This window comes from Mirounga leonina, unplaced genomic scaffold, assembly GCF_011800145.1.
Source record: "Mirounga leonina isolate KUSES-001 unplaced genomic scaffold, KU_Mleo_1.0 Mir_166, whole genome shotgun sequence".
In the NCBI taxonomy this organism is placed as follows: Eukaryota; Metazoa; Chordata; class Mammalia; order Carnivora; family Phocidae; genus Mirounga; species Mirounga leonina.
In genome coordinates this window covers 25,094,317-25,115,342 of record NW_023270418.1, presented here as the reverse complement: position 1 = coordinate 25,115,342, position 21,026 = coordinate 25,094,317, and the positions used below count along the sequence as shown (strand labels likewise).

The 21,026-nt window shown below is 35.4% G+C and overlaps 2 protein-coding genes across 2 annotated transcripts; both read right to left on the bottom strand.

The window, feature by feature from the left end:
* Positions 1-9,562: 9,562 nt before the first annotated feature.
* Positions 9,563-10,513, bottom strand: LOC118016273 (olfactory receptor 4P4-like). The gene has a single exon (XM_035013715.1). The coding sequence runs from the start codon at positions 10,511-10,513 to the stop codon at positions 9,563-9,565; it is 951 nt and encodes a 316-aa protein (XP_034869606.1).
* A 9,258-nt stretch (positions 10,514-19,771) lies between these two features.
* Positions 19,772-20,533, bottom strand: LOC118016272 (olfactory receptor 4P4-like). Its single transcript, XM_035013714.1, has one exon. It carries the CDS (start codon positions 20,531-20,533, stop codon positions 19,772-19,774), a length of 762 nt encoding a protein of 253 aa, XP_034869605.1.
* Between the last annotated feature and the right edge of the window lie 493 nt (positions 20,534-21,026).

The following is a 21,026-nucleotide window of genomic DNA, read 5'->3' as shown; positions in this document are numbered from 1 at the left end:
GCCCGAGATGGGGATCCCATAACCCTGAGATCATGACTTGACCTGAATCAAGAGTCAGACACTCAACTGACTGAGACACCCAGGCGTCCCTATATTCTGAAATCTTATATGTTTACCTACATCCTTCTAGAACAGTAACAGAACTTGGTGAGAAAATTCATGTTTCTGAGGTTGTTCTTTGATATTAAGAAGGCTTTAATGGTTGGGTTTATACGCCTATTAGTATTCTTTTGGTAAAATCTACTTTATGCTCCTATCTTAATCCCTTCTAATTTCGGGGGTGTTAGGTTTCTTTTGAATCATACCAATTATAGTGATTTGTATATAATATTAATCATTATAATTATAACATAGATGGCCCAAATTAAAGATGATATATTTATGTGGCAGAAGTAGAGAGTGTAAGCAGTAGATAGCAGTGAATTTTAAAATATTAATTACTAAAACAATAAATGAGATACCCCAAAAGCTGATATTTAGGTTTTGAAACAGAAATATTTACATCAGAGACATGGATTATGAATTCCCTTTCTTGATAAGGAAAAACTGGTCGTAGTAAAAAAAAAAAAAAAAATCACTGGTTGGCAGAGACTCAGGGATAAAGGAGAAGGGGTGAATAGGTGGAGCATGGGACATTTTGGGGAAGGGAAACTATTCTGTATGATACTGTAATGGTGGATATGGGACATAATGCATATGTCAAAATCCCTAAAACTTGACAACACCAAGAGTAAATCCTAATGTAAGCTATTGACTTCAGGAATACTGTACCAATATTAGTTCAGCAGTGGTAACAAATGTAACACCCCACTGCAAGATGTCAGAAAACAGAAATTGTGAGGGGCAGAGCATGTATTTGGGAAATCACTGTACTTTTTGTGTAATGTTTCTGCAAACCAAATCTGTTTTAAAAAATAAAATCTATTTAAAAAACATATTCATGAGAATGTGCCATTCTGCCATTACATTTCTTTAAAATATTTTATTTGAATTTTTATACAAATTTATTATATAAGCCACATACTGATGCCCCCAAATCCTTTACAGTTTATGCTGGTATGCTATGCTAATCTCATTAGTGAATATAAAATATTATATTATCTGTGTGTAACTTCTTAAAAATTGAGATATTCTAACACTGCAAGCATGAATTTGAATTCTGTTACACCTCATGAAGAATTTGCAGCAGAAGGAATTTGCTACATTTAATACTTTTAAGTTTATATGCTTTTTTCTTTTCTGTTTATGTTTTCTTTTTTATAACATGCAAACTTTGTCAACATTTTCACATCAATAAACACAGATGTGGATATAATTTTTGCAAATAATTGTGTAATAAAAATGACTGGCATCTAAAAAGTTCTTGTCGCAGGAAAATAATTTGCAAGTATGTGTGGTGATGGATGTTAGCTAGACTTACTGCAGTGACTATTTTGCAATACATTATGTTGTATACAAGAAACTAGTATAATGTTATACATCATTTATATCTCAATTTAAAAAAAAAGACAATGCTTTCAACTTATTTAACATGAAAGCCACAGTAATAAGCCCAAAGTGATTTCTGTGAAAGTTGTTGGTTTGGTAGAATTCTAAAGTCTCCTTAACTTGGAATGGGTGTCTAGATTTGCAGCAGAAAACGTCATTAACCCTAGGTCAGTATTGTTTGCAAATAATAATTTTTATCACTAATGTTCTAAAGGAGAAATTCATATTATTAAGAAAGCATGATAATGAAAAAAATTAATAACCCTTATATAGAAGAGGCCTTTACAATGAATCTGCTGTTTAATTATCTGAACTTCTATTTCATTTTTAGAGACAGCTTTCTTTGTTCCAGCTGAGTAATTAAACAGTATATAACATGCCTAGGAGAAAAGTTTTAATCTGGCAACAGTTTTGTTTCTTTGTAAATAACCACTGAGACAATCTGTCCACTTCCTCTCTGCTCTAACAGCTCTGGTTAATTTCACTTCCTCATTACTTTTTTCTGCTCTTTCTACGGATTTTTATGGTGCCTCCAGACTGATTGTAACTCTTGCATTTTACTTAGATATTCGAAATGCTTTCCGTATTTTTACCATCTTCCTTTTAATAAAATCCTGTTATCTAGCATCTTCTCTATAATGATACTTGCTGTGTTTTTTAAGGGAACTTTATTTAAAATCTATGAAGCATGCAAAAAAGGTCTTTCTTAAACTTTGTTTCTGTAGAAAATCTTTTTCAGATGTCTCTTCTTTATTCCACTTGTGGTACAGAGATCATTATACATTTGTTATTTCATAAATCTATCATAGAATTTACAATTTAGGAAAGCCCAGAACTAAATGATAGCAGTGAAAACAAAACATTAAATTAAGTTCAGGGGTGCCTGGGTGGCTCAGTCGTTAAGCGTCTGCCTTCGGCTCAGGTCATGATCCCGGGATCCTGGGATCGAGCCCTACATCGGGCTCCCTGCTCCACAGAAAGCCTGCTTCTCCCTCTCCCACTCCCCCTGCTTGTGTTCCCTCTCTAGCTGTCTCTCTCTCTGTCAAATAAATAAATAAAATCTTTAAAAAATAATAAAAATAATAAATTAAGTTTAAAATTTGGGGGTATAAAATGGTAACAGTGCTTGGCAATCCAATCCAAAGACATCGCACACGTGAAGGAGGATAGACACTGGCAACCTTGAGGATGGTTAGTGAGTGGAGCCAGGCCAATCTGCAGGGCAAGCAATGGCTTCCAAGATTCTTTCTTCCTTCTAGGGAAACATGACATCAGGGCACACCTCTGCTCCTCAGAAACAAGTGCCATTCAAGCCCCAAATTGGCTTCAGGACAAAAAGGAGAACATCATCTCCATTTCCTTATGAATAGGTGCCCCCAGCTGAAGAAGGAGCCAGACACCTGTGCTTCTTTTTTAAAGTTACGAGGGTTGCTGGAGGGAAAGTGGGTGGGGGGATGGGATAACTGGGTGACAGGCATTAAGGAGGGCACTGGATGTGATGAGCACTGGGTGTTATAAGCAACTGATAAATTATTCAACACTACATCTGAAATTAACGATGTAGTTAAGTTGGCTTTAAAAAAATTGAGTTAAAAAAACAAAAACAGAATGGTTACTGAGATTAAGGATTCCTCATATCAGTAAGATCATATGATACATGTCTTTCTCTGACTTATAGGGTTGCTGGAGTGGTGGAGGGTGGGAGGGCTGGGGTGGCTGGATGATAGACATTGGGGAGGGTATGTACTATGGTGAGTGCTGTGAATTGTGTAAGACTGATGAATCACAGTCCTGTACCTCTGAAACAAATAATATATTATATGTTAAAAGAAGAAAAAAGAAGATAGTAGGAAGGGAAAAACGAAGTGGGGGAAATCGGAGGGGGTGATGAACCATGAGAGACTATGGACTCTGAGAAACAAACTGAAGGTTCTAGAGGGGAAGGGGGTGGGAGGATGGGTTAGCCTGGTGATGGGTATTAAAGAGGGCACGTACTGAATGGAGCACTAGGTGTTATATGCAAACAATGAATCATAGAACACTACATCAAAAACTAATGATGTAATCAAAAACTAATGATGTAATATATGGTGATTAACATAACATTAAAAAAAAAAAAAGAATGGTTACTGCTGCCTATGGACAGACAGGCAGCACAGTTTTTGGAAACTTGAAACTCAGAGAGCCTGGATACCCCTTACTAGTTCTACTGCTTAACATCTCTGGATAAGGTACTTAAATTCTCTAAAATCTTAATAAAATAACAAAATATAAGCACTTATAGGATACTTACTACTGTTAAACCCAAAAATTCAACTGAGTAATTTAAAAGATCCAACTGGCTTTTTTGAATGATTCATGAATCAGGCAGCATCCTACCTAGGAAATAGAAAAGAGGTACAGAGAACAGAGAACTGCAGAAAAATAAAAGTTTTTAAAGGCAGAGAAGCAGCATAGAAAAGGAAATTATTAACAAAGAATGCACTGTTTTAGGCAAAGTTGCCCTCCTAAGGGGGACAGACGGGGTCTATCAGTAAATTTTCTACTGCTGACCAGGAAATTCCATATTGACTGGCTAAAGTTATATCCCTGAAGGGGTTGAAAAGGCAGTTAGGTAGTAAGCCTTGCTTTGCTGACTTGGGCCCTTAACCTAAATGACTCCATTTCGGGCCTGTGATTGTCTTTTTAACACTATTTACCAAGAATTAGACCGCCCTGTAGACTATGTTCAAAGCCACACAGCCCACCTGTCATAACCGGGTCTTACTGACTCAGGAGCTTAAATTTCTTCACCATAATGCGATGGCATGTCATATCCCCTCAGCACCACCTGAATGTGAGAACGAAAACATACTCTAATCACTGTAGCTGCAATACTGAACTGGACTGAAATGTTGGGACCCATATGTAGGAAAGACCCCCCAACTCCCTCTGATTTAGCTGATTGTCCAATTTTCCTTATGAGGGACCCAATTCAGATTATAGTTCATTTTACGGTAAAAGTATCTGAACATGAAGTAAAATAAGACTATTTTGTGTACTTTCAGATGAAGCAACTAGTCTAAGTGGTATTTAATAAAATCTAAATGCTTTGAGAAATTTGATTATTTAGGTACAGAGTAAAGAATGAACTATTTGAAACTAAGATTTTTTTTGTGTGTAGATTATTCACAAAAGCCATGATATGGAACAACCTAAGTGGATAAGTGGAGATATATATATATATTAACCATGAGAAAGAAGGAAATACTGTCACTTATGACAGCAGGGGTAGAACTTGAGGGCATTATGCTAAGCAAAATAAGCCAAGGAAAGACAGATAGTGCATTGTATCACTTATATGTGCTATCTTAAAAAAAAAAATCCATCTCATAGAATCAGAAAGTAGAAAAGGAGTTTCCAGAGGCTGAGGAGTTGGAGGAACAGGAGAGGTTGGTAGAAGGTTATAAACATTTAGCTATGAGTAAGGTCTGAGAATTGAATGTGTAATGTGATGACTATAATTGATAAAATGGTTATATAATTGAAATTTGCTAAGGGAGTAGAACTTAAATTTTTTTAGAAAGATAAATATGTGAAATGATGGATGATTAACAAGATGGGGCAACCTTTCACAATAAGAAAAAAAAAAACAAGACAAAAAGATTGCTTTGAAATAATGAGGATATGTGATAACATAATCCTGGGCATCTCTCTGGTGTTGAAGAGAATACTAAAAGAGTCTAGAAGTGTCTCAACCAGCCTTCTCAGTGGACGCCTAGACACAGATGAAGGTTTGAAGAAAAGGTGAAGGACCTGGAGAGGGTGCTGAGGCAGAAGTCACATAGAACTATGTCGCCCACAGCTGATTTTGGACTCCAGTCTTTCCCTTATGGCCCATCCAAGATGTCTAAGCTTCCCCCAGTCTGATAATTTCTGAATATTGGGTCTAATATAGGGTGCTTGGGTAGTACGCGTGTTCCTTAGCAGGTTAAGATATTCCCTTAACAAAAGGTAGTGATGATGTACTTTTAAATTAGTGATAAATCCCGGTAGAAATGGATAGGACTTCTTAAACTACACATTTGTAAACATAAATATTCCTTAAATATTTTGTGTTTAAACTCACATGCAGAGCAAAACATCCTATGAAAGTCTTCTAGGCATTTACCTGACAGATATTTTTGAACATAGTAGACATTGTGGGGCACCTCAGTCAGCTGAGCGTTTACCTTTGGCTCAGGTCATGATCCTGGCATCCTGGGATCAAGCCCCATGTCAGGCACCCTGCTCATCAGGAAATTTGCTTCTCCTTCTCCCTCTGCCCCTCCCCCTGCTCATTTCTCTCTCAAATGAATAAATAAAAAATCTTAAAAAAATATAGTAGACATTGCACTGCAGGCTGGAAAATGAATCCTAGAAAGAACACCTGGCAAGTAGATAAATAATCTTATTACAGTGCATTTTTTTGTTGGCTTATTATATAATATCCTCATATCTTTTTTCTCATAAAATCTTGTGGATCATTGAGAAAAAATAAAAGATAATAAAAAGGGTTTTGGTTTTGTTGCATCACATTCTTTCTAGTGGTTATTCCTCCTGATGTGTCCTCAAGACCCCCACGGTCCCCATTACCACACACACAGACACAATCATCACGCATAGGTACAATACACCCACTACATCTTTATACTTAAAAATAATCCAAATACTTTTTGGGAAAATGTTACATTAAACCAGAGCACACAGAACTATGAATAAATAACCAGTCAGAGGAATTTCTGTGGAATGGGCAGGGTGTTTTCCCTGACATTTCAGAGATTTTCATGGCTCAAAAAAAAAAAGTATTAGTTATATGTGTGAAAAGTTCTAAGAGTTGAAACATCCAAAGATGACCTTGTCATCCACAGACAGGCACTATTGCCTCCATGGTTTTTCTTGGATTTTGTCTTGGCTCTGGGGCAGGAATACCTAAGTCAAGCAAACTCTGTTTGGAAGCAATCCAATCATTCTGTTAAGAGAACACAAGTGTTTGGTCAGAGAGAAATGTCCAGACAAATGGGAACCAAAACACGAAGCTGAGATTGGATTGTATGATTCAATGGACATGGATATAAACAATCATTAAAATCGTAGTGCCTCTTTATTGTAGAAAATAAACAAATAATAAGATATTCTAGGGGGCCTGGGAATCTGCTAGATTTCATTACCTCCCTAAGAGGCACATGGGAACACATGTTAAACTTTTAGCCTTTCTGACAATACTTATTTTATCATTAATGCATGATTGTTTGTGACGTAGGGAGAGTTCTAAATATGTAAGGACAATATATGCAGTCAAATAAAAAGGGAAAACAGTATCTTTGAATTTAATTCAGGAACGGTTTACTTACATCTTAATTAGTGCCAGGTTTATAGATAGGAAAAAAAGATACATATAGAAAAAAAAAAAAGCCAGATAATCTTCTGGCTCCGTCAAACTGAAAAACATAATTTGAAAGAAGAAACACTCATATACGGCACAGGATTATTTGAAAAGGAGTAAATGTACAGCTGCATAGCAATGAAGAACAGGGAAGGAATCAGAAATAATTCTGGTCTGTTGACATATCTGAAAAATCTTCCTGAATAAGATGACATCATGAGTGTGAATTATAGGTAAGACATGGATCCTCGAGCATGGGAGTAGGGAATCCTAAGCAGAAGAGATAGCTTAATGTTGATAGATCCTAGAGTGTGTTTGGAGAATGTAGATGGACCCAGTGTAGCTGGATGAAAGCATCTGAGCAAAGGGACATGCAAAGAGAAAAGCAAACAAAGAGGAAAAATAACTAACATGAGTTTCTGGTAGTCATGTGCCACATTAAAACTTCACATGTGTTAGCCAAAGTAACATTACATCTTTATGAAGGACAATATTACACCATTTTATAGATACTTTTTAAAGGGAGACTAATAAAATTAAAGTGAATTGTCAAGACCCAGAGATAAAATCTGTCAGTATTCACCCTGCTCTCCCTGACCCAAAAGCCTGTGATTTTAACACCATACTTTCTACCAACATAGTGACTTCTAAGATTGGCAAATTAGACTCAGATGATTTATGGAAGATTTCTGATAAACAAGCAGGGAAGTTAGTTTTATTCCAAGGAAAATAGGATTCCTTACACATTTTTGGATAAGGGAGTGATATGATCAGTGATATGCTTCAGAAGGGCATTTCTTGCTTCCTCACATGCAAGTGGTCACACGTGGAACTAGATGGATCTTTTAAGGTGACAGATTGCAGTCTGATTCACAGTAACTTGCTTCTTTGGCTCATGTAACGTCAGTCAGAGGTAATTTAGCCCAAGTGCCCAGACAAAGCTTATATGCTTTCTATAACTATTCAAGAGATAAATGCCTTTGGTACGTAGGATTGAAACTACAAAGAATACCACCTTATTTACATGAATTCTGAATGTGCTATTTTAGACCACACCTACCCCATGGTGATTTTCATCTCCATCTTTCTCAGAGTATAGATGAGAGGATTTGGCATGGGGACAATCACAGTATAAAATACGGAAATTTCCTTATACCCATTCTCACTCTCTGCAAGTAGAACATAAGTATGGATACAGGGCATGAAGAATAAAACTACCACCATTATGTGAGAGCTGCAGGTGGAGAGAGCTTTGCATTGCCCTGCAGAGGATTAGATCCTAAATGAGTATAGAAGAAGCCACCAGGACAACAAAAAAGGCTGCCACCACCATCCTTGAATTAGCTAAATTACCTAAAATACTAACAATATATATGTCTTTGCACACCAGTTCCAAAAGGGGCTTCACATCACATATGTAGTGATCTATCTGATTAAAGGTAAACTGAGTAAATTTGGTAAAAATAAAACATTAAATAAAGGGTAAAGCTGGAGCTTTTAATCTGGCAATATTTTTGTTTTATTAGTAACTTGACAAACTAGTAATCTGTCCAGTTCCCCTCTGCTATAAAAACTCTAATGAATTACATCTCCCTCATCAATTTTTCTACACTTCCATCCTTCTGTATATAGGGCCTGTATAATCACTGTAACTTTAGTATTGCATTTTCATGGACTAAAATTCTTTGTGTATTTTCATCATCATCCTATTCATATAATCCTGTTAAACAAACTCTTCTATTTTCATGATATTTGCTCTGTTTTCTAAGAAATCATTTATTTTTGTATCTTGTTAGAGATCCAAATAAACACATCACATCAAATTTTTTTTTCAGGTTCCTCTAGGAAATATATCTCATGTATCTCCTCTTCATGTTATTTACAAAGATGATTTGCCTTTTCCCTTCATTTCCATGATTTGTGTTAGAGGGTTTTTTGATTGAAGTTTGTCTGTTTGAGCTCTTATTTGTTTTTTGCTTATGTTTTTCTTGTGTTCATAAGAAGGACTTTGGATCTGATAAACAGTGACTTTCCTACTAATTTCTGGCATTTTATGATTCAGTTCCTTTATGGACTTTTTTAATGGGCCAATATGTAGAAGAGCAGTGAGTGTATTTTTAATATCCCAAGTAACTGATTTCACTTTATCTTTACTAGTTTATTTTTATCTCCAAAGTGAAGTCAAGAGGGTTAAAACCAGAGAATCACTTTAAATCAGATTCTATTATGCAAACTTCTTGATGTGTATTAATTTATAAATACGACTTGAGATCATTTAAGTGAAGATGCTATCATGAATCAAAACTTGATCTCAAAATTAGGGATTTTAACTACTCCTTTGCCAGACAGAATGTTTCATCATGTGGTCTAGCCACTAAAACTGAATTTTCTAATACAATTGCTATTAAAGTTTTCTTTTTTACATCAAAATTCACATTTTATATAACATTGTCTTAACTGTGCGTGTAACTGATTTTGTGTGTGTAAACTTGTTCATACCATCTCAAAGCCCACAAAATTAACTAAGTTTTAAACTTATTTTTTGTATGGTTAAATTAATATTTCTTTGTAGCTATTATTAAACTCTAAGTCCTAAGTTCTGTCACTCATAACATGATACCAGTGGAACAATTATTCCGCGAGATTGTTTCCTCCCTCCCCCATCCACATCTAGCTGCCCCTCTGTTTTGCTAAAAAGATGTTGAGCTCTGATGTTTGACACCAAATTTTTCTCATGGTGTTTTTCATCTCTGAATTTCTCAGAGTATAGATTAGGGGATTGAACATAGGAGCAATGATGGTATAAAATAGAGCAAATATTTTGTCCTCGGGAAAAGTAGTAGGTGGTCTAAGGTAGATAAAGATTACAGGCCCAAAAAATAAGATGACCACAGTGATATGAGACCCACAGGTGGAGAGGGCTTTGCATCTTCCCTCAGCTGAGAGATTTCTTAAAGTGAACAATATTATCCCATAAGAAACAAATAAGACAATAAAGGTTACTAAGGCAACCATACCTGAAAAGGCAACCACAAGGACACCAGTGATGTACGTATCAGTGCAGGCAACTTTCAGCAAAGGGAAGATATCACAAAAGTAGTGATCAATCTCATTAGGACCACAGAAGGGCAACCGGATTACCATAAAAAATTGAGGAAAGGAGTGGACAGCCCCACCAGCCCAAGCAGCTAAGAGTAGGAGACTGCACCTTGTCCTGTTCATGATAAGCAGGTAGTGGAGAGGTTTGCAGATGGCAGCATAGCGATCAAAGGCCATGACTGTAAGGATTAAAATTTCAATCATTCCAAAGAAGTGCATTGTAAAGACCTGTAACATGCAATTACCATAGGAGATGGTTTTTCTTTCCACTAGCAGGTCACCAATTAATTTGGGTGTAATGCTAGAGGTATAGCAGATGTCCATAGTGGATAAGTGGCTGAGGAAGTAGTACATGGGTTGGTGAAAAAGAGGGCTGCATCGAATGGAGACAAGGATCAGAAGGTTTCCTGCCAACAGGGCAACATAACAGAATAAGAAGAGCACAAAGCAAAACACTTGCATGTTCTGGTCATACGAAAATCCCAAAAGAATGAATTCTGAGACATTCCTCTGGATCTCCATGTGTTTCAGACTGGCATATATTGTAAACAGATGGGTTAAATATCTGAAAAGAAAGAAAACGTGAATCTGCATAGATATTAGCAGCATGGCAACAATACTATAAAATTTACCAAAAAGCAAATTGGTATCATTGAATAAGTAATATTTATTCCTGATACCTAGATTTATGCTTCTTTTTTATTTCTCTTATTTTAGAAATCTATTGTAAATAATTCTATAATGGGAAAAATGATGTAATTTTCAACATTACCGTCAATGATTATGGAATATTCAAATGTTAGTTTGACGTTAAAGAAATAATTTTTGTTAGTTGCATTAATTAGATAACAAAAGGAGTATAATTTACATAATTAAAATTTTTTGCACATTTTAAAATGCACGTGTTTATCCATAGGGTCAACTGTTTTTCTTTCAGGATGATCTGGACAAATTCTGTTTTATTTGGGAGTGTATCCTCAGGAATGAAAATTTATTAAAAATACATCAGTTTTTGGAGTGCCTGGGTGCCTCAGTTGGTTAAGTGCCCAACTCTTGATGTCGGCTCAGGTCATGATCTCAGGGTTGTGAGATAGAGTCCTGTGTCAGGTTCTGCACTGGGCATGGAGCCTGCTTAAGATTCTCTCTCTCCCTCTCTGCTTCTCCTCCCACCTCTCTCTCTATCTTTCCCTCTCTAAAAAATAAAATAAAAAATAAAGGATTATCTTCCTTGCCTTGTGGACAAACACTATCAATTGCACATTTTGAACTAAAATAGTTTCAGGCACATTAAAAGCAAAGAATGGTTGAAAACAATGCAGCAAAGAGACTGTCAAAGGATTCAAGTTGCAAAAAAATAAAGAGCCAATTTATTCATTTCTCCTATTTACATTTTACAAGCTAAACAAAAAAATTATTTTAAATTAATATAAATTTGTGATGGCAAGTGATAAATGAAAGATAAAAATAAATTGCCCAAGTATATTTGCACTGTTTATATTTCATGACTTTTCCTAGGAACTTCAGTATTTTATACATGATCTAGGCAATAAAGTCCAACAAAAGAAGATGATACAGAATGTAGGTCCAAGAGAGATTTGTTTCAACACTCAGCAACTAGACGTTACATTAAGGAATTGATCAAAGATTCACAGATTTGTATCTTTTGCACAATCTTGAGACATTATTTATATACAGGGAAAGAGTGTAGGAGAGACAGAATGCACTCCGGGAGCTGTTTTAGCCAGTGCTAAGGAATTAACTGACACTCAGTGAGATTCAAACACTGTAGCACAGCTTCCACCTTTGTCTGATCTAATGTAACAACCATGTCTGGGCACTCTGGATGAATATTTTAAAAACACAGAATGCTACTGTAGCAAAGTTATTTAGAAGCCATCAAATCCACTAAAAACTCAAAACTTTTATGCCTTTAAGATTTTTTTAGACATAATTGGTGTAACATTTTTAAACAGTGTAGACTATAAGAAACTTATTCTGTTTTAAATTATCATTCAACTCTAATTTCATCAAGAAGAAAAAAAATCCATCTTTTCCTACTATGGCTTTAGTACTGTTATCAGACTTCCTGACCTCTCTCTTGTTTTTAGCAAAGCAAAAATAATTATCAGTTCAGATGTTCAACAGTGAACAGCACTTAAACAGAGGTTAATAATTTTATGATTCATTGATCAATTTTCTCCTTACCTTATTACAGCCCGTGCTGATTCCTAATTTAGAAGATGGCATACTGTTTACAGAGAGATGTATTTGCCTAAAACAAATTGACTTGAAGTTAATTGTTAGATAAAAAACTTAAAGTGGATATCACATATCTATCCAAACCCCTGATTTTCAATAAAAGAGATTCAGATCAAGACAATCTAGGTAATTTATTAGCATCAGAAAGTAATATCGTGTGGAGGACAGATATCTTGATTCCCAGTCAGTCCAGAGCTGTATCCCATGCCTGTGAGCAGAACAAGAAGATGAGGTGTCCTGGAGGCCAGCAGTGAGAAGATGCATTTTGAATTCTCATCCCAATAAAAAAAGAAAAAAGTATGCAAGGTGACAGATTACTGATTACCTAATTTATGTTTATGAATATTTTGAGAAACATATTTTGCAGTTAATATAAATATGTGGTCCAGCATTCTTGATTCCAAATCATTTTGAAATAATTTTTCATCAGTTTTAGCAAAATGTGCCTTCCTTCAGGTAGGATTCTGCCTCATTTTTGAGATTATCACAGATGTTTCACCCACAATAGCTCTTAAACTCTCATCCTGATATCTGAGGAGAAATGCTATTATAATCACTGCTGTTAGCTGAAGTAAAAAGGATATGTGAATGCAGTCCAGTGACAGAATTATTGTGATTGAAACATGAAATATATTCTTGACCACATTTTCTCAATTTGTCAAATAATTGAAATCATAAGTGATGAAAGGAAGAAATATTATGCATTCCCTGGTTGGAATCATGGAGCAAGAAATATGTAGAAACATGGAGAAGTATAACTGAATGGTGAACTGTTTTGATTCAAATTGTGTTTCTACAGCAGTAACAATCTGAATATAAAAAGAATACCAGTTACCTAAATACTTCTAATGGTCAGAGGTTTGATATTAAGTGAAATGTGTCCTTATATTTGGTTATTCCACTTTAATTATGGTTATTTAGAATCAATGTATAGCATTTAAAATCTGAGTAATCTGGCCAATGTTCTATGAGAAATCAATCTTCCAGTTTAAGCAAAGACACTATCCAAACATTTTTCTCATTAACTTTAATGTCTTCCTTTTTTATATGCCGATAACTTTTAATAAGAACTCAGTAAACAAAATTAACCTTCTCCCTTTCCATCCATTTATGAATGAGATTATTGCTAACCTCTTAAAGCTTCATTGTCCACATTTATAGACTCCATAAACTATTACATAATTCAGACTATAATGAGGAATACAAAAAATAATGTGAAATACCCCAGTGTCATACATGGTTCAAAGTCATACATTAGCTTCAGTTTACTTTTTTGAGTGAGCAGTCTCTGATATTGCCATGTGCACATATATAGCCAGCCCAACAAGGAACAAACAAACAAACAAAAAAACTCCAAATATGCCAACATATATTAATGAGGATGACCATGATAAATTTCAGTTTGGAGCAAACTGTTAGTAAAAAGAAATAAAAATTACTCTAAAAAATTGGTTGTCTTTGGGCACTTCTTTTTTTTTTTTAAAGATTTACTTATTTATTTGAGAGAGCGAGAATGAGAGAGAGTACATGAGAGGGGGGAGGGTCAGAGGGAGAAACGGGCTCCTCGCTGAGCAGGGAGCCCAATGCGGGACTCGATCCCGGGACTCCAGGATCATGACCTGAGCTGAAGGCAGTTGTTTAACCAACTGAGCCACCCAGGCGCCCATCTTTGGGCACTTCTTAATACTAATCACTGGCCTGCAATTTCCCTGCACTAAAAAAATACAGTCAAACTATTACTTTATTTCTTTGGTTGCATTGCATAAAAATGCTGCATTGTCTTTTGATTGTGCTATTTAAATAATAAGAAAAACTGCTCTTAGAGTTTCCACTGTAAGTTCAGATTTTCTCCTAATGATATCAAAATATGGCCCACGAAGGTTACTTTAATTCAATCAGATAAATCTAGTCCATTTTAGAGTGACAAGGTTTTTGAAAGTTAGAAAACTTCTCATCATTGGGACATGCAATCATAAACTGGGCTATTCCTTCATAAGAATATAGTGGAAAATATAAAGGCGCCAAAAAGAGACTCAATAAATTTCACTGAAACATAAAGATTTCATTAACTTCAACTGAATTGTTTTTGTTCTCAAGTGGAATTCTGCTCATGAATAATGTACAATAAGACTAAAGGTAGTTAAATTATTTGGTAGTAATCACAATTAACTTATGCTGCTAGAGAAAATATAGTCTAAGGATGAAATTAAGTGGAATAAATTTAAATAGCATATAACCACCCCAAAGCACAGTTGGTGGAACATTCTCCAATGAAAATGGCATGGTTAATTCACTGAACATTAGATCTCAGTGGCTGTAAATTAATTTTAGGTCAAATCAGGAGAGCTCCCTCCTGAGGTACTCACTCTGCTGATTCTTCTCCAGTATCTAAAGATGAAATAAAATGCAGAGATTTATAAACCAATTATTCAAGCACATTTAGGTCAATTCTTTAAAATTATTTTGAAAATCTCAATATGTATTAGAACATTTTATATATTTGCAAGGGGAGTAGAACTTAAATATACATTGAACCATCAGGGATGTAAGAAGTGGATTTTAGAAAGAAAGAAGAAAAAGAAGAAAGAAAGAAAGAAGAAAGAAAGAAAGAAAGAAAGAAAGAAAGAAAGAAAGAAAGAAAGAAAGAAAGAAAGAAAGAAAGAATTAAGTATTTTGAAATTCTGGCAAAAACATATATACATTTTAAGTTCTAGGAGTCACTTATTTTATGCCTATCGATGAGGGGAAGTTGATTCAGAAGAGCAGAATATAACATATGACTAGCCTGGTGGTGGGTATTGAGGAGGGCACATTCTGCATGGAGCACTGGGTGTTATGCACAAACAATGAATCATGGAACACTTCATCTAAAACTAATGATGTAATGTATGGGGATTAACATAAGAATAAAGGGAAAAAAAAGAATATAACATATGACAACACAAGAATTAATAGGTCTTTGAAACTCTGAGAAATTATATTCCCAGAGGCATTTCTGAACAGATCTTCACTGTGTTGCTCTCCATGGTACTGACCCCGGTGCCTGTGGGCATTTTCTGGATATAACTTTACTCTTATCTTTGTGTTGGCTTGTGTCAAGCAGTTTCTCTGGAGGCTCCATAATGCTCTACTCAGAGCAATTCAGAAACTCTGCCTGCCTTGTGCTCATCTTGCTTTCTGAAGAAAAATAATATAACATGGAATAGTATTAGGGTAGTACTGACTAAGAAATAATTCACTGAAAACAAAAACATACATTTATTTGGGCAATTAGAATTGCAATTTGGGAGACACAGATTCAGGTAGAAACCTAAATTGTGTTCCCAGGAAGACAAAGAGAAGCAGAGTTATATAGGTGAAAGGCTGTGAGTGTAATTCTCTTTCATGTCCTCTATGCAAAACAAATTGGATTTAGGGTTACTGGGATTGGTTGGGTTAATAGGCAAATGAGGGATTGGAGCTCCTTTAGAAGTAAAGAATGCAGATGATTCAGGTATCATGGCTAGGAGAAAGTTAAGTCCAGGCCAAGGGCTTGCAGCTCTCTGAAAATTTAAAAAAATCTTCATGATTTCTCCAATGAAGACGTGCACAAATTCTTCCTCACTTATGGCCTCCTGATCCTATTTTTTTAAAAAAATACTCTTAATTAGGCTTATTTGCTCCATTTTGGAAATTTCCTTTTACATTAGCTTCAGAAAACTCTGAAATGGGGAAAGACAAACAGAACCAAACACATGCAGTACAGTCCAATATGCATCATTATCTAGAGTAACCTTCATGGGTAGAGTAGATAGATCAATAAAATAATGACCTGCCATATCAGGACTGGAACCTGGGTTATTTATTGCCAGGGACTAACAGTGATGAAATAGATGGTTGGGGAATGGAGGACAGAAGAAAAGGAAAGATAAAAGAATAAACAATCCATTCTTTATACACATATTAAGGTTAAAATGTTGTATCATTAAGTGAGAATATAATAAAATATGAGGGCAAGTCAGCACTCAATGCACAGCATAACTTTTATTCTGTTTACCATTTGGCTTAGTCCTATGTAACTTGATCTCTACAGATTATTTGGCTCAGCCCTGAATGTACACATTGATGTTCAGTGAACCAATTTTCCATTATACACAAATCCATATATAAAAAATTTGCTTTACACATGCTGAACCTAAGGAGATCAATTTTTATGGGATCTTATCTGGTACAAAATAATAATAATGATAATAATAAATAATCTATCAAGAGATTGTTTTGTGTTTTAAGTTCATTATATCATTTCATCTCACAATAGTGCATATTGTGAGTTAAGTACTGTTAGTTCTGTTGTTCCAATAAGAATACAGTCCTCTAGAAGTTAAAAAGATTTGCTCAAATAAGATTTGCTACTAAATAAGAATAAGAAAAAGAACTGTGTGCCTTTTATGACTGAAAGGAGCAGGTTTTTATATGTTTACTACTTGCTTCCAGGCTTTGAAAATGTAGTAACCCTGAGGAAATAAGAGATTCTAGTACTTCAGAATGATGGATATCAGAACTCAGTGTTTTACTGGTTGTCCATTTCAACATAATGCATGCTTTTGACCAAGCTTCACTCAGAGTTTGTGTCAATACAGAGAAGGAGATAGCTGGTCATATCTCTACCAATAACACACACAAATGCACCAGGATACTCCTTAGAGATGTGTTCAAGTACCTCATTTATAACCCCAATCCCTGCATTTGTCTCAGTTCATATTAGCTTGCTCTTCTGAGAATTGATTTTGTTATATTTATCCTTCTTTTCTAATCCCCTTCTAAAACCATTTGTTTTATGGGTTGTATGAACTTATTTGTAAAACAGATTTCAGGTATTTTTGAAGATATTAGGTATTGTTCTGTAGGCTGGAAAGTGAATTCTAGAAAGAACAACTTACAAGTAGATAACTAATCTAGGTTCTATATATTTTTTTGTGGGCTTGCTCTATAATATAGTCATATTTTTTGCCAATAAAATCTTACAGATTCTTGAGAAAAGAAAACAAATAAGAAAAGATTTTGGTTTTGTTGTGTAGCATTCTTTCTGATGGGTTGAATATTTCCTTTGACCCATCCTGAAGACCCTCAAAACCCCCATACCACACACACACACAGACAAAATGATCACACATGCATAGGAACAAGTATACACACTACAATTCTATACTTTTAAAAATAATCCAAATATTCTTTGGAAATTTAATAGGTTAAACCAGGTCAAATCAAACTATAACTAGACAGACTTAATAGTCTATGAAATAGGCAGAATGTTTTCCCTTGATATTCCACAGGTTTTCATGGATCCATGAAGAAAAAAAAGTAATTAGATGTGTGAAAAGTTGTAAGAGTGGAAATATCAAAAGAAGCTTTCCTGACATTAAAGACAAACACTATCTCATTTATGGTTTTTCCTGGGCTTCTCCTTGGCTCTGGGGCAGGAGTAATTCACATTTTTTTTATTCTTATGTTAATCCCCATACATTACATCATTAGTTTTAGATGTAGTGTTCCATGATTCATTGTTTGTGCATAACACCCAGTGCTCCATGCAGAATGTGTGGGGCAGGAGTAATTCAATCGAGAAAACTCTGTGTGGAAACAATGCAATCATTTTGCTAAGAAAAGTCAAGTGCTTTGGCAGAGAGAAATATCTACACAACTGGGAAGCAAGACACAGAGCTGACTGGATTATGTGATTCAAAAGACAAGGGATAAATGAAAATTAAAATAGTAGCAACTCCAAATCCAGAAAATAAGTAAAAAGACATAATAAGTGACTGAGAGTCTGCCAGTTTTCATTCCCTCTCTGATAGCTACATGGAATGTATGTTGAATTTTTAACCTTTCTTACATTACATATATTTTTTAAATTTTATTATGTTATGTTAATCACCATACATTACATCATTAGTTTTTGATGTAGTGTTCCATGATTCATTGTTTGTGTATAACACCCAGTGCTCCATCACCAGGCTAACCCACCCTCCACCCCCTCCCCTCTAGAACCCTCAGTTTGTTTCTCAGAGTCCATAGTCTCTCATGGTTCATCTCCCCTCCAATTTCCCCCCTTTCATTTTTCCCTTCCTACTATCTTCTTCTTTTTTTTTTTTTACATATAATGTATTATTTGTTTCAGAAGTACAGGTCTGTGATTCATGATAGTTCATAGCCTAAGGGGAATTTCTGGATATGTGAAAGCAAAGTATAAAGTCCAATAAAAAGAGAAGATAGATTATTTGAATTTAATTCATTAATTGTTTATTTCTTAATTTGTATGGGTGTACTGCTAGAAAATAGATTAAAAAAATAAAGATATAGTACATCTTTGACTGAGTTGACTCAATCAAACTAGAAAAACATAAGAAAAAATACTAACATGGGGCACAGGATTATTTTAAAAGGAGTAAATATACAGTTTTGTAACAACAAAAGAACAGGGAAAATCAGAAATACTTCTGGTCTTCCATGAGTTGGCAAAATCTTCTGGAATAAGAAAATATCAAGAATGTGACTTATATGTAAGACATGAACACTAACGCATAATGGGGGCAACATTATAAGCAAAAAAGATCGAAGAAACAGTCATAAAGATGATAGACTTTAGAGTATGTTTGGAGAATGTAGAGGAGTCCAGTGTAGCTGGTTGAAACCATCAAAGCAAAGGGAAACAAATGAAGAAAGGTAAGGAAAGAGGAAAAATATAAAATATGTTTCTAGTAGCCATATGCCCTAGCTAAATCTTCACGTGTTAGCCAAAGTAGTATTACAACTTTATAATGTACAAATTACACATTTCATAAATATTTGAAAATGGGGATACATATATAACTAAAACAAATTGCCAAGACACCAAGATAAAAATGTACCAGAGTCAGTAATCGTCGAGCTCTCCCTGACCTCAAAACCTGTCATTGTAACACCATACTTTCTACCAATGTACTGCCTTCTGAGATTAGCAAGTTGAGCCAAAACCAATTTTGATAAACAAGTGAGAAGTTTGGATTTTATTCCAAGGAAAATAGGGTTCCATATACATTTTTGGAGAGGCCTGTGCTATGATTAGGCATGTGTTTTAGAAAGACATTTCTAGCATTCCTCAAACCCATTCAACCACATCTAGAACTAGTTGGAAACTTTAGCATGCAGATTGTAATCTGAACTACAGTGACTTGCTTCTTTGACTCATATAATGTTAGAGATCATTTAGTCCAACTCCCTAAAGAAAGCTATATGTTTTCTATAACACCTCAAATAATAAATGCTCTAGGAAAACAGGGTCAGAAGTGAAATGAATATCACTTTTACCTGAATTTTTTTTTTTAGGATTTCTTTATTTATTTGACAGAGATAGAGAAGAGAGAGCACAAGCAAGGGGAGTGGCAGTAGGAGAAGCGGTCTCCCTGCTTATCAGGGAGCCTGTGTGGGGCTTGATCCCAGGATTCTGGGATCATGGACTGAGCCAAAGGCAGACACTTAACCAACTGAGCCACCCAGGCGCCCCTACCTGAATTTTGAGTGGGCCATTTTAGACCATACTTTCCACATGGCAATTCTCATCTCCATGTTTCTTAGGGTATAGATGAGAGGATTCAGCATGGGGGCAATCACAGTGTAAAATACAGAGATTTCCTTATCCTTGTTCTCACTCCCTGCAGGTAGAACATAAATATAGATACAAGGCACAAAGACTAAAATGACCACCATTACATGAGAGCTGCAGGTTGAGAGAGCTTTGCATCGCCCTAGAGAGGAGCAGGTCCTAAGATTATATAATATGAGAATGTAAGAAGCCACCAGGACAAGAAAGACAGCAACCACCACCATTCCTGAGTTTGCAATCATTAAGATATTAACAACGTAAATGTCTTTGCACACCAGTTTCAAAAGAGGCTTCACATCACATAGGTAGTGATCTATTTGATTAGGACCACAGAAGGGTAAATTGAGTACCATGAGCAATAGAGCAACAGAGTGCCAAAACCCCACACCCCAGGCCATGAAGATCAATATGCTACACCTCTGCCGGTTCATGATGACCATGTAGTGCAGGGGCTTGACAATGGCAATATAGCGGTCTAAAGCCATGGACACCAGGATGAATATCTCTACACCTGCCAGCAAGTGGGCAGTGAAGAGCTGGGTCATACAGTTGTTATAGGAAATATTTTTTCTTGCTGAGCCTAAGTCCCTGATTAACCTGGGGACCACAGTGGAGGTGTAGCAGAGGTCCATGAGGGCAAGGTGGCAGAGAAAATAGTACATTGGTTGTCCAATTAGATGGCTGCAGGTGATTGTGAGTAAGATAATGAAGTTTCCCATTAAGATTGCCAAATAACAGAACAGGAACAAGAAAAAGAACAGTAGCTCCATTTGCTCATTTCCCCACAGACCCATGAAAACAAATTCTGTGACATTGTTCTGATTTTCCATGAGGTTGAGGTGATTCCAGAGACACAAGAGAAACTTAATTTATCTGAAATGATACAGAACATATGACATCTTCAATAACACTTTTTAATTTTTGGAATATTTATAAATTGAAAAAAAATGATGTAGGTTATAAAGACTTTGTTACAATCTTTTAAATCCTTGCAGATCAGGGACATCATATTTCAAATTATATTTAATGAAAGCATGTTTTATGTCTGAAACTACTGTAAACACTCTACATGCATTTAATTCATAGCAACCCAATGGTTACTTTTCTGATACTTATTTTACATACGGGGAAACAGAAAGATAGATTGATTCAGTT

Coding starts and splice junctions, on each gene's coding strand:
- LOC118016272 (XM_035013714.1), bottom strand. CDS start 20,533: ATGTACTATTTTCTCTGCCACCTTGCCCTCATGGACCTCTGCTACACC.
- LOC118016273 (XM_035013715.1), bottom strand. CDS start 10,513: ATGGAGATCCAGAGGAATGTCTCAGAATTCATTCTTTTGGGATTTTCG.